The sequence below is a fragment of the Pieris rapae genome, chromosome 2, assembly GCF_905147795.1.
Source record: "Pieris rapae chromosome 2, ilPieRapa1.1, whole genome shotgun sequence".
Taxonomy (NCBI): Eukaryota; Metazoa; Arthropoda; class Insecta; order Lepidoptera; family Pieridae; genus Pieris; species Pieris rapae.
The window spans coordinates 2,071,443-2,084,399 of record NC_059510.1 but is presented as its reverse complement, the minus strand read 5'-3'; the positions used below and the strand labels follow the sequence as shown (position 1 = coordinate 2,084,399).

Genomic DNA, 12,957 nt, shown 5'->3' with positions numbered 1-12,957 from the left:
GAAGCAATTCCTACTTGAATAATACTTTATTATTCCTGAGTAATGCTTAAAATGTTCTAAAACAAAGTTCAGCCATGCGAATCGATATTTTATTTATCGTTATTAAAAACCTGCAATTATGTTTTTTTGTAAATTTTAACTGCGACGCGGTAAAAATTGATTGTTGCAATTGATTATATGCAAGATTAAATGCTTAGCCTCGTTTCGGTCTCTTCGCACATGTGTTAATTGCGTACATAAAAAAATCATAGGTTCACTGGATTCGAACTCACGGTCTCAGGCGTAAGAGTCACTGATTGCAGCCATTTGGCTAATACAGCTTAATAAAATAGGGCAAATTTTTTTTATAAATTATAAATACATACACTTTTAATTAAAATAACATTTACGTAGCATATGGAAGTACTTAATAAAAATGAAAAATATTTATCAAATATCTTAGTAGCAGTGTTTAAACTAACTTTGTCCCCAGGTGCCGCTCCGCGGGTTGATGTAATTTGGGTAAAGTCCGTCTGGTTTCTGGATGTTGTGGAGGACATCGCGGATCCTCTTCACCTTCTCCCTGTAAACTATACCACACATGATTTATCTCAACATTATATAATGATAATATTGAAAAAATTAACCGCCTTCATTTATCTAGATTCAGAAAATGCTTGGAAAACCTTCCGACTTTTATCAAACTAAACATACCTTAATATAATATAATAATACTCAAACATAATTAAATTCCAATAATCACATATAAAGCATGTACAAGGATGCGCCAATGTTTCAAAATGAACAAGATTGGCTAATGAAAGAGTGAATCGGGACGACACGAAATATTTGCTCTTAAAAAAGGGAAAGTCGCCTTGTTGCTTATAATTATTCTCATAGGCTCTTAAATAACGAAAATTATGTTATTAACAACCTTGCAACATTACCGACTGTAATAAAGTGGCACCTGAAGAAGAAGACGAGCAGTGAAAGCTGACTAAATTTATTTTCGATATAATCATCATCAAAAATACTTGTGACGGTTATAGACGACTACGCCCGCTTGCCACTAGACGAAGATACAAAAGGGAATACTTAGGTGATTTGGTCAGGAACGGACGAATGAAAAGCAGCCAACGGAAAGGATATATGTATAGCAGGCAACCGTGGATGGTGAAGTCGGGTTGGGTAAAGTGGTTGGTGGATCTGACCCGAGGGACGAGCATGCATGAAAGTGAAGCAAAAGAGGTATGTAAGGACCAAGCAAATGGTGCGTGGTATTTGCCTGCCTTCGGGAAAAAGACGTGAAAACAAATTGTAAAGGTTTTTCTATCTATCAACTTTTGGAAAAAAAGACAAATGTGATGGCTGATAAGCCAGCATAAAAAATATCTGGCATAGAATGGTTTATGCTAGCGACCGAGAGAAACAGTGAACGAAATTAAACAGTTGTTACTAATTTTACATGCTTACATCAAGTTCTATTCTCATTACATCATCATCGCGTTAGGATGTCGACATACCTTCTTTTCCTGTCACATCGCTCAGGTAGGTGAACTCCAGGTGCAGGGTACCAACTTCGGATAAAATGCTGTTGGATCCTGCCCAATGGTATTGTCGACTCGCCTGAAATGTTTTTCAATATTCTTACTATTTTTATAATTTAATTGAGCAGTGTTGGCCTAGAAGTTTCAGCGTGCGATCCTCATCCCTGAGGTCATAGGATCGATCCCCGGCTGTGCACCAATCGACTTTCCATATGCGGATTTAACGCATGAACGGTGAAGGAAAACATCGTAAGGAAACCGACTTGGCTTAGTCGAAGGTGTGTCAGGCACTGGAGGCTGATAACCTACTTCTAATCTTTTTCTTATATCTATATTACATTGACAAATTGAAGAGGTTGGACCTTAAAACTCATTTTTAGATTATTATCCTTCACCATACGAGAAAGTGTTAATTAGCGCATATAGAAAGTATAATCTATGGGTGCACTGGTTTCGAAGCCTGAGTGATGAAGATCGCACCCACTAGCTAGGCTACACTGCAGTTAAGGAATTAAAAATAGGTAATTGGTAGGTAAAAGATTAACTTTAAAATACGTATAAGACGTGCGCATCATCATTCATCATCAGAATAAATAAATCAAGCGTGTCCATAGACACTTGAAAAGTTGTGGCGTACAAAATACTTCAACCGTATTTCACGATTTCAATTCATAAACGTTGAGCTAATCATGAATAGCAATTTCGCGCTTATTTCTACAACAAACAACGCATTGTTTGAAGTAGATACAATAGATACTGTTAATTATAAATAAACAAATTGCTCGGTTTAAATAAAACTTGAAATTGGAGCTCGTTATTGAAAAGTCAAGTACGCAATTAAAGGCTTTCTTGAGAAAAGCTTGAGACGTTTCTAATCATTAATAAATCATACGATCTTTGTGAATAATACGTAAGCTGGAATAGAATATATTTTTGTATGGAAAAGTTTAGGTAATCTTTTCAATAGTATTAACAGTCAAATTTTTGGAAAAGCGCTTTTGCCTACAATAATCCTTACTATAACGAGGATGGCAGGAATGCAAAACAATTGATCTTAATTGCATAATGGTACGCACAAAATAATAAACTACAAATAATAAACGATAATATTTTGAATATTTTTTTTATACACCTGACGTTAAGTAGTCTATGGACACTCAATACTAGAGGGCTCGCTAGTGAATTGCCGGCCTTTAAATAATTGGTGCGCTTTTGAATGACCCTAAGTGGAATTTCTTCGGAAATAAAACAACAACATTTACAGTAAAAGATTAGATAAAAAAAAATGCGAAAACTAGATTTTAGCATTGATTGGATTACCAGAGATTAAGGGTATGTCAAAGTAATTTAATACAACAATAATGTATGTTAATCTGTGATTCTACTGACTGAAGGACATATTATATAAGAACAATATGTAATATATTTATACTATATTTACGATATAACTTTGTGTATATCTTTTATACAATACTATGCAATCTTGTCGTCTTACCTATAATTCTATTTTACTACGGGATGAACTGTTTCTAAATTTAAAAAAAATTCATATGTATGTGTTTATTCGGTATAGGAAGATATGTATTACAAATTACAATGAGTAAGATTTGAGAAACATTATAAATTAAAAAAACCTCAGTCAGGATACACATATAAAACGGAAAAAATTATGTTTTAAGATTTAACTTACGACAGAGAAGAGTTTTTTATACTATTTTGAAACTAAACGACAAAAAAAAAAAGCCAATTTTAATGAGCTCACTACCAGTTCTTCTGTTCTACGCTCTATGAGAACTGGCAGTAAATATAGATGCATTCTGTTATTACTGGCGTTCATAAGTTTACATTACCTACATAAATAAATGTTATCGGTTCAAACCACTATTACCGAGGCTCGATTCTATACGGTTCAATTTTGTTGCGTTATCAGCAAACGGGTTTATCATATATCTAAAGTTCTACTTACAATTTACAAACTAATCAAATGAATATAGGAACTTTGATGCTTTGCCCATATTTATGTGCCTAAATGTGTAAAATTTATTTGATTTTTAGAACAATGGTCAAACGGGTAGGAGGCTAAGTATGGACACTCTCAATGCCAGAGAACTCTGCTGGCCTTCTATGAGTTGATACGCTCTTTTCTTGAAGGACCTTAACGCCCGTACCCAATAATGAATCCATAACCTCAGATTGAAAATAATTTGAGATCAGACCGTGGGATAGTCGATCCATCTCCTATCTGCGCCCCAATAAACAAAGCCTACGAAGACAATCCATTTTTGGCGACGGATAGAATGCAATCCTTTACACTCATAATTTTAATAATCATTGTAAACCAAATAAAATAAATAAAACATATAAATAATATTAAAATCAAAAAGCAAAAAGCTTTTACATTTATTTTAAAAAACTGGTGTAAGTTTAAATATTAAGATATTGGCAGTGCTGGCCTGTGCACTCTACTTTATCGAAACTTTCTTGTATATTGTGTCTAATAAAGAATAATAAATATTTTGTGCAAAACGGTATATGCCGATCCGACCTACCATGGATAGTTTTTATCGACAGGTGGCTATTACAATCGGTCGATCGGTTATTGGCGCACATTTATCAATATTTGGATTAAGATATCTATCTCAGATGGTCAAACATGGATTGAGATAGGTTATTGGGTTTGGGCGTAAGTCGAATTGGTTAAGTTTTTGAGCGCAGAAGTGCCTAAAAGTGTTTTTAGAACTTTTGTGTGATACATTTTTTAGTTTAATGCAGGTTTGATTGGACCAATCTTATCAGTAAATCTTAATATACAAGGGCTTTTCCTTTGTGTTAACAAATTGATTGCTATTCTTGTATCGCAGCCGATTAGGTGATATCCAAACTTTAAGGGCCTTCGCTAATTAGGAATGTATTCTGAATAATAAGTGGAGTGGTCCTTTGAAACGATAAGTCGGGATCCGATTAATATAAGGGTCATTGATTAATTTATGCACTATCGGCTTTCGGTACCCTTTTCAGGGTATAATTGAGATTAAAGTTCAGTTCGGTAGCGTTTTAGTGATAATTCCGAACTTTATTAGTCAATTTACATATCAGTTAGGAATACATTTGGAACACCGACAATTTTACCTGTATTCCGCAATTATTTGTGTAGTAACAAAATCAAAGCTCCCGGTCACTTTTGGTCGCCTGGTACAATTTTAAAATTTCGCTTGCCTAACAAACAAGAGGCCGTTTAAAAAAGGCCTTTTTTGTTACCGTACTCAAAATGGATGCGTTTATAACATAACTCGGAAATCCGTTAATTTGAGAAACGATAATAATAATAAAATAAACTACTTATCCTATTAAATCATGCATATTACCTTGTTACTAGGGTTTATTAGCGCATAGGGCAATCCAGTGGGTGTATCAAAGGCAGGCAGCAACGCATCAGCGACTTCTGCAGCCTTATCCCGGAATATAGAATCACCGGTGAGTGCGTAACACGACAAGAAACCGCCCACGAAACGTATCGTTGTCTCGAACACTGATAGGTCTGAATCCTGAAAATTGCAATTAATCATATCATTACAAATTTGAATTAATATTTAATTCAAAGGCATTAAAAATTATGCTTTTTAAAATAACTTTTCGTTTAATTATATTATTAGTAAAGTGTTGTTGCACTGTGCAATGGCAATCATAACCATTTGTCGTGTCCCTGTGTCCTACCACGATGCTTTTATAATAAAACTAGCAGACTCGACCAAGCGTATCTGTGGCTATGGTTTTTTTTATATAGTAGTAAACTATTCAAGGGAAACGGTACGAGAACTTATGTGAAAGGTAGACAGCTTATGAAACGTTGGTACTTTTAACACATCGCCATCTGTTAGAATTGTATAAAATAATAAACAAATATTTGCAAATGAATTGAGATGCAAGCTATCCTATCTTTTAAGATCAAACTGCACACGGTGTGCAATTTAATTGATATCGGTTCGGTAGTTTATTTTTTGCGAAGAAGACGACGAGATATGTAAATAATTCGCTTCTATAACGTGCTACTTACGTAAACCACAGTGAAACAACGGTAAAAATTGCGTTAGAGCACTTTAAACCGCGCAGTAATTTTACGTTTCTGCCTCGACACACTCCACGATTGTCACAAACAATTAACTCGAGAACCTTTTGTCTCTCTTGTACTGCAGTAAAAACAACATACTGCAATATTAAATTATGTTTTACCATTTTCATAATGCTTTGTGGTGATATAAAAATGATTTTTGTATAGTCTGTTGATTTTACTAATGTGGTTGAATTTTCTATTTTAGAGAAACATTCATATGTTAGAATTGACAACACGTAAATATACGTTGATGTGTTTAAATGCGTTATTAAAGTTAATGTATTTATAAATTAAACATATACATGTTTTTTTTTATAAACATTTTCATGACTTTACTTACAGCCTTTCTCGGTAAATGGCATTAAAGAAAACAGTACCACAATACGAAATACTACTTCTTATGAATAGAACAATCAAACAAACTCTACTGCATCATTATACTAAGGCCAGAATTCACTTCTAAATCTGTACAACTAGTTTCCAGTAAAAACAGCGCCTTTTAGAACCGGGAAAAATAGTACTTTTGTTAAAGTTTTATTTTAAAACCGATTGATCTAGTGCTGGTCGGGATTCAAAGGCAGGTGCGGGGCACAAAAAGAAAAACTACTACAGAGCAATCCGATAAAGTTTGCACGGAACTATCACGCGTCTGAGTCGTGTAGGTACTTCTTGAGGGAACAAAAAAAATGTGTTACGTCATACGTGTTTATTTACAGCTGGTAAACGACACTACCTTATGAGTGACTTCTTTCAGGCAACGCGATTCAAACGGAAATTGAGAGAAAATGCGTAATATTTTTTATTTATTATTGATTTAGGAAGATCTCCCCCCCCCCCCCCTTCCACTTGTCAGCAAAAGTAAGCAAGACTCTCCAAAATAATGGTACTTACATAAACTTATTATTTTTTGTAGAAATTCTCGAAAATGCATTTCGTTTTCAAGCGTAGACAATGTGTGGGTAATATGTGTGAAAATGTAAATAATTACTGTTGACGTGATCACCAAATAATGAGATAAAAGACCTTATTATTAAATTTGGAATAATATATGTAGTCTAATATTTTTTCCCCATCGGGTAATAGAAATTCGTTTTTTTAAATTTCTACGTGTTGTATAGTGATAGTGAGTTTTAATTGTTTTAAGGTAATTTTCTGTAAAGTAGATTTTCATTTGATAATCGATATTGTATTTGGTTATAACTAAAAACGTCATTGTCTGTTATGACTATCGGTTTTTACGACCAAATATGAGTAGTCCCTTTGATGTCGGTATAACAGATTTTGACCGTAATACTTAGTTAAATGTATTTAATTATTTTTATAGATTTTTCCTTGCATCTTTGGCTTTATCTTTAGTATAATAGTGTTTTGTTATATATAATTTATGTTAGCTGTAAGAGTACGAAATAAATAAACATAATTTAATTACGTAAAATCTATTAATGAATAGAGGAGAGAAGAATCATTAAATGATTCGATGTTCTCTCGTTCCATTCCATTCAGATACAAGGAAAACACATTCGTTTTCTTTGTGAAATAAAACTTTTGTTTGAGACTTTCCATTCTAGTCGGGACTTCGCTGAGGTCCAATGCATTTGGCAAATGAAAAAAGTTAAAAACCACGTCAACGTTGCTAAAGTTGGATGCATTGAGGTTATATGTATTCTCGAGATATACGAATAGTTTTTGTTGCAAAATTCTTTTGACGTCTAGATTATAGCGGATATTGTGCTTTTACTTTCTATTAGCGGACCCGACAGACTTCGTTCTGTCTCTCATGTCTCTGTCTGTCATTACCCTGATCATAAGGCGGTGTGTGAGGTTCAGCTCGGGTGACGAAAGGATCTTTGCTTCCACGAACTTTGGTCTTCATGTCTGCTAAAGCTCCAAACTAAGAGGCGAACGTAGAGTTCAAACCTAAGTGGTAAATAAGCACAAAAAAAACTTATTTCTGCATCTGTTTTTTTTTAATAGGCAAGTAGATGATTCTCACAATGTTTTACTTTATCGTACACGAGTGTTAAATGGGCACGTATACATAGACTGCACTTGGTGCACTGCCGGAGTTTCTACTACCTTAGGAATGAGAGTTGCACACTGTTCTATGTGATTGTGGTCTGTGCATAATTAACACTAACAGTAATAGTAGAGGAAAATTGTCACGAAACCGGAATCTTAGGGTGGTATTTAGTCTCCTATGTCAATATATAATATACAATGTAAACGTGTCCATATAAAATGTGTCTATATATAAACGAATGTGAAGGGACTGTGCATCTTACTATCTTACTGAGGATTGTCTTTAAATGGACAGAAGAAAAATCCGAATTAGAACATAAAAAAAGAATCCTATTTGAATTAATTTTATCTGACTGACTGCACCAATTTAGTTGTATTTTGTACTTATTCATTTCATCTTGCGACAATGAGGCACCTTTGATAATGGAAGTATTTTTCCAATTAAAGTGCTATCAGAGCTTCTTTAATGCTCTGCGGAGGCTCAGGCTCATCCGTCTCATCTTCTTCATCCTCAGTATTTCTCACTGAGTCCAAAATTTATTTGTCATACTAATAAGAGTCATGGTCAAAAACAGTCTACACGTGCAAGCGATTGCAATTTGTTTTTTGTATTTTTTTTTTAATAAAACAGGGGGCAAACGGGCAGGAGGCTCACCTGATGTTAAGTGATACCGCCGCCCATTTGTAAACAAAAGATCGAATTTCTTAGAAAGTTCGTATGCATGATACCGACAGTCCAATTTATTGCGGGCTAGGATAATCAAGCGACGAAAGAATGTACACAGTTGCGCTGTTTTTACAAATTTTAGCAACTTAAAATGTATATGACGTACGGGAGTCCGATTTAGCGCTACGCCTCGTTTCTAAGGTAAGATAAGATACCTTATTACCTAAAATAAGTAACGTGTTATAAATAGGTAGAATAGATCACCTCCAATTAATTAAAACTAATTCTTAATACAAACGTTTCGTGTAAATTTAAAATGTTTACGAAATACGAGAAATAAGCGTAACCTTCGCTTAACTTGACATAACCCATTGTCTTTTTGTACAAAACATATTATGACGTATCGTAGTTTTATCGCGTACCTATTTTGTTTTAGTCAACGTGTCGAGTTATAGTCTCCTCGTAATGTTGGTTAATTAAGAGTTTTTCACAGCATTTTTTAACAACTCCAGCTCTTTTTTGGTGAGATTGGTTATAAGTCTATTTTTTGGCTTCTATACAAAATTTATTAGAATCCTTTGAGTAGGTATATTTATATGAATTATTTATGTTGGTTTTATTATTATTATTATTGACCGATATTCAATCAAAGGTAAAGTAAAAATAAAGTTCCGTCAGACAAGTGACTGAACGAAATGTTTCACGAGTTTCCTAAACGTCCCTAGGCAACAAGTTACAAGACTAACCTAACCTAACCATTATATTATTAATCAACACGCTGGCTTTCGGTCAGACAGACAGTTAAACGTTTTCGACGCCGCTTTATTTAAATCGAAATGCTAGCGACTTAATTGTTTTTTGAACTTTAATTAACTGTCTAGTGATTCAAATAACTCTCTGATTGAACTACTTTACTGCGACATATACACTTCGACACAAGCCTGGACAAAACGAAAGCTACAGACGTTCTGGAAACACCGAAGGCCGCTCGTTGCCTTTTTTTGCACTGCATTTTAATTGTACTGTTTTCTGAAGTGTTTAATCAAATTAAATAAAGAAACATACAGAGGAAGACCGACAAGATGGTAAAGGACATTAAATGCATTTGCTTTTTTTTACCGACTTCGATTTCAATTTCAATTTGAAATATAAAAATCATTTCTAAATACTTTTATTTTATTTAAAACTTAAGAAATTCTGCTTATATTTTTTATTTCATTAGACTACTGTTAGTATATGTTAAATAGTACATAGCATTTAGCTACATATACCTATAGTGTTTAATATTATACTTATTATACTTTAACACATTCAAAAAAGCATACTTACAATCTCATTAACATGGAAATGCTCAGCTACCCAATCCCGTCCCTCGCGGAATTCATCCATCAGCCCCATGATGTACAGCGTATCCAGGCCGTCTACAATGGTAGCTCCCATGTCCCCACCACCGAAGACGCTGGTAAGATGAGCACGCTTCGATATTGGCTTCAGTTCATTCTTGCCCCACGCGTACAGCTTGTAATTGTTCCACGCGTGACGCATCATCTGAAAACAATAAATTATTAAAATAAATATAATGTCTTATATTCTCATAATTGCTGATCGCCTAGTAGTTAGAGCGCGATTCTCAACCCTCGAGAGTTGTCACAATTCGATAGAATAAAAAATATAAATATTGGAGGGTCTACTTAAAAAAAAAACAGGATTTTAAAACTTTACGAAAACTAATATCATTCCTGTTATTTTCAGTTTAATTCCAATTATGCTTATACAGATTTCACCAATATTAAATGTACAAAAAATTTATAATGAGTAGTATTTTTTATGGTGTTAAATAAAAAATATTACATTCGCTTCAAAACTCTGCGAACACATCAAAATGTAAGTGAAGTGTCATCGTGGTTATTAATAAAGAGGGCTGCCTAGTGGCCTACATTTAATTGCGAAAGTGGAGTGTTTTCACAGCACTGCAAAAAAAAATACTAATTCTGCACTCACATTAGCCGCAGGAGTGTATATTTTTAAAATACAATTTTACATTTTAATTATATATAGAAATGAAAAGAACTATAGAAAAAATGCAACACCACTATTTGGAACCAGCTGCCCTGCCCAATGTTTCCGTACAGATTCGCCTCAGGGTTTTTAAAGAAAAGAAAAGAGGATATCAATTTTTAAAAGGCCGACAACGCACTGGCGAGACTTCTGGCATTGAGTGTCCAAGGGTAAATAAAACACATCGATAATTTACTCAGCGACATCAAGTTTACCCCGTCCTTTAAAAAAGAAGACATTCTAAATCTTAGTTTATTAGAAATATTGAATTCTACGAAGACAATTAAGTATTTTTTAGAAATGTGGGTTTATAATACATTCCTAGCTTTATCCATCGGGTCTATTTTCTAATGAATACTGAAAAAAACTGCCTTCACAGGCCACTATACATTCAAAGGCATGAAAAGCGCCAAGACACGCGAGTCGCCCGCAGCGTAAGTTTTAATCTCGGCTTCGTACGACCAGACTAATGAAAGGATCCCGAAGCCATTCATTATTATTAGGCCGAACTTTACGGGAACTTGGAAAAAGTGGCTTTACAGGACGTGTACGGTAGGATTTATTAATGACCTTTTTAACAACTCATGGGCTAGAGTGTATTTCTTAACTTTTTCACGAATCCCTAGTTGACGATTTCTGAAGATACCATGACTAAAATAGAGATACGTGGACGATAATACCAGGTCTGTATTCGCTCGGGAGAGGTGCGTAAAAGAAATACAATTAAAACGAACATTTACAGTTAGGTTTACACGTTTTCAATGCAGGACTAATTATTTATTTAATGAAGGTATGAGTAAGAACTAGTTCCAATTTTAAATTAGTTTTCCAAATTTAAATTATTACCTCAGCAACTTTCTGACGTTTTCCTTGAACAGTTTTAATCGCTTGCATCGTAACATTTGCGTCTTCCACCTCACGAGAGATTCTTTCTAATTGTTCCACGTTGTCTAATCGACTTAACGCCAATACCATGAAGGTCACTATGAAAGTAGCACCTAAAGATATCAACAGTCGTAATTTACGCATATTTTACAAGTCCCAACTGCACTTTAAAATATGGGAAACTGTAGATAAACTACCAGGATATAATAAACACGAAAGATCACTGCCGTAATACTATGAACCTTACTGTCGCAGGCCACACTAAACACTTATTACACAACACCTAATAATTATAACTCCAATATACGAATTGACGTACGCTCGCGCGGCATACCACGCGAATTGTGTTCTAACAAATAGCAATTTCCTCAAATGTAATCTAAACGTGATAAGCGAACGATACGCTATATCGTAAGCGTGAACTAGAGACAACTGACAATACTACTGCTTCGTTGATAATATTTACTAATTAATCTTAGGAATTATAAACACACGACACTCGACTACATATTAAGCAAGAAGCTTGCCAGGAAAGGATGAATAATTATTGTATTTCTTCAAAAGAACTGTCAATATTACCTAATGGCTAAGCCATACATTTGTGAAAAACGACACAAATTTATTTCAAGTTCAATTTTATGAACACTGTAAAATAGATTAGATTATGACAGATTTCGGCAAAACGAACACACAGATTATATATTTTCACTGTATTATAATTTTTCGTATCTATTAGTAAATAAGAAGAATATAGAATGTTGTAAGTTACGATAGTGACATACATAGAGTGGGTCAGGGGTTATCCTATTTAACGACGATTTGCTCCACGTGGCCAAGCATGAGTCTGCTAATTAGGAACATTTTCACCTAAATTAATTTTGACACTAATTCTGACAACATTATTTATCTACCTAGAGAAAACGCTTTAAAAATATATGTATTTCTAAAACAATTAAGACTTTTAAATTAAAAAAAAATAGGTTTATAATTCCATGTAGAATTAGCACCTATACAGTATACAAATATGTAAATGGAGTGATCATGGGGGCTTTTACCTTGGTAACAATTTGTTTACAAAGAAGTTTCACTTCTGATATGTGTACTTTGTACGCACGCACTTTTTTATGTACCATCAATAAACTATGTTTATTATATTGAATTTTTTAATTTACAAAATTGATTATAGCTGATAGCGACCTCTTGAATAATTAATTATCTTACGTACTAAAAGCTTGTGTCAGCGTTGAACAGTGATGCTAAGGACACTTGTATTTTTATTAAGGAAAAATTCAGATTTTAAATTTCAGTCAAGACTATCTTCGTTGAACGGTTCCTGGGTCAACGGGATGCTTTAAATAATATATGAAAATATTTTCACTCTATAATAACCACTCACATTCCGAAGTGAAACTTTTTTAGGGGCATGAGAGTAAATTTTTTACGGATGAAACGTCACGAAGAAGTGCAGCGTTTTTGTCTAAGAAAAGGGGGACAGCGATTGAAAGAGATTAAAAAAAAGAAGATCGAGAAAAAAATCACGCTTTTCGTTTAGTAATTACATCTTAGAACTGTAGATGGAAATTCTGTCGCATAACGACTTGTGTAGTAAACGCAGATTTTTTATTTATTTAAATTTAAATTAGCAAGTATACAGTGTGTATTAAGATATATGAATTGATGGAGTGATAACA

General features: G+C 33.9%; 1 protein-coding gene across 2 annotated transcripts in view; it reads right to left on the bottom strand.

Moving 5' to 3' along the window:
• The window catches only part of LOC110995197 (mannosyl-oligosaccharide alpha-1,2-mannosidase IA), a 73,287-nt gene that overhangs the window by 6,582 nt on the left and 53,748 nt on the right, over positions 1-12,957 (bottom strand). Inside the window, exons 1-5 of one of the 2 annotated variants that reach the window (XM_045631314.1) lie at positions 11,228-11,678; positions 9,653-9,871; positions 4,892-5,071; positions 1,503-1,605; positions 462-569 (exon numbers count right to left, since the gene is read on the bottom strand). In XM_045631314.1, the coding sequence (XP_045487270.1) occupies positions 462-569; positions 1,503-1,605; positions 4,892-5,071; positions 9,653-9,871; positions 11,228-11,410 (793 nt within the window). In that variant the 5' untranslated portion in view covers positions 11,411-11,678. Of the gene's footprint in view, positions 1-461; positions 570-1,502; positions 1,606-4,891; positions 5,072-9,652; positions 9,872-11,227; positions 11,679-12,957 lie in introns of those variants that run through there. The other variant, XM_022262253.2, reaches the window with a different exon arrangement.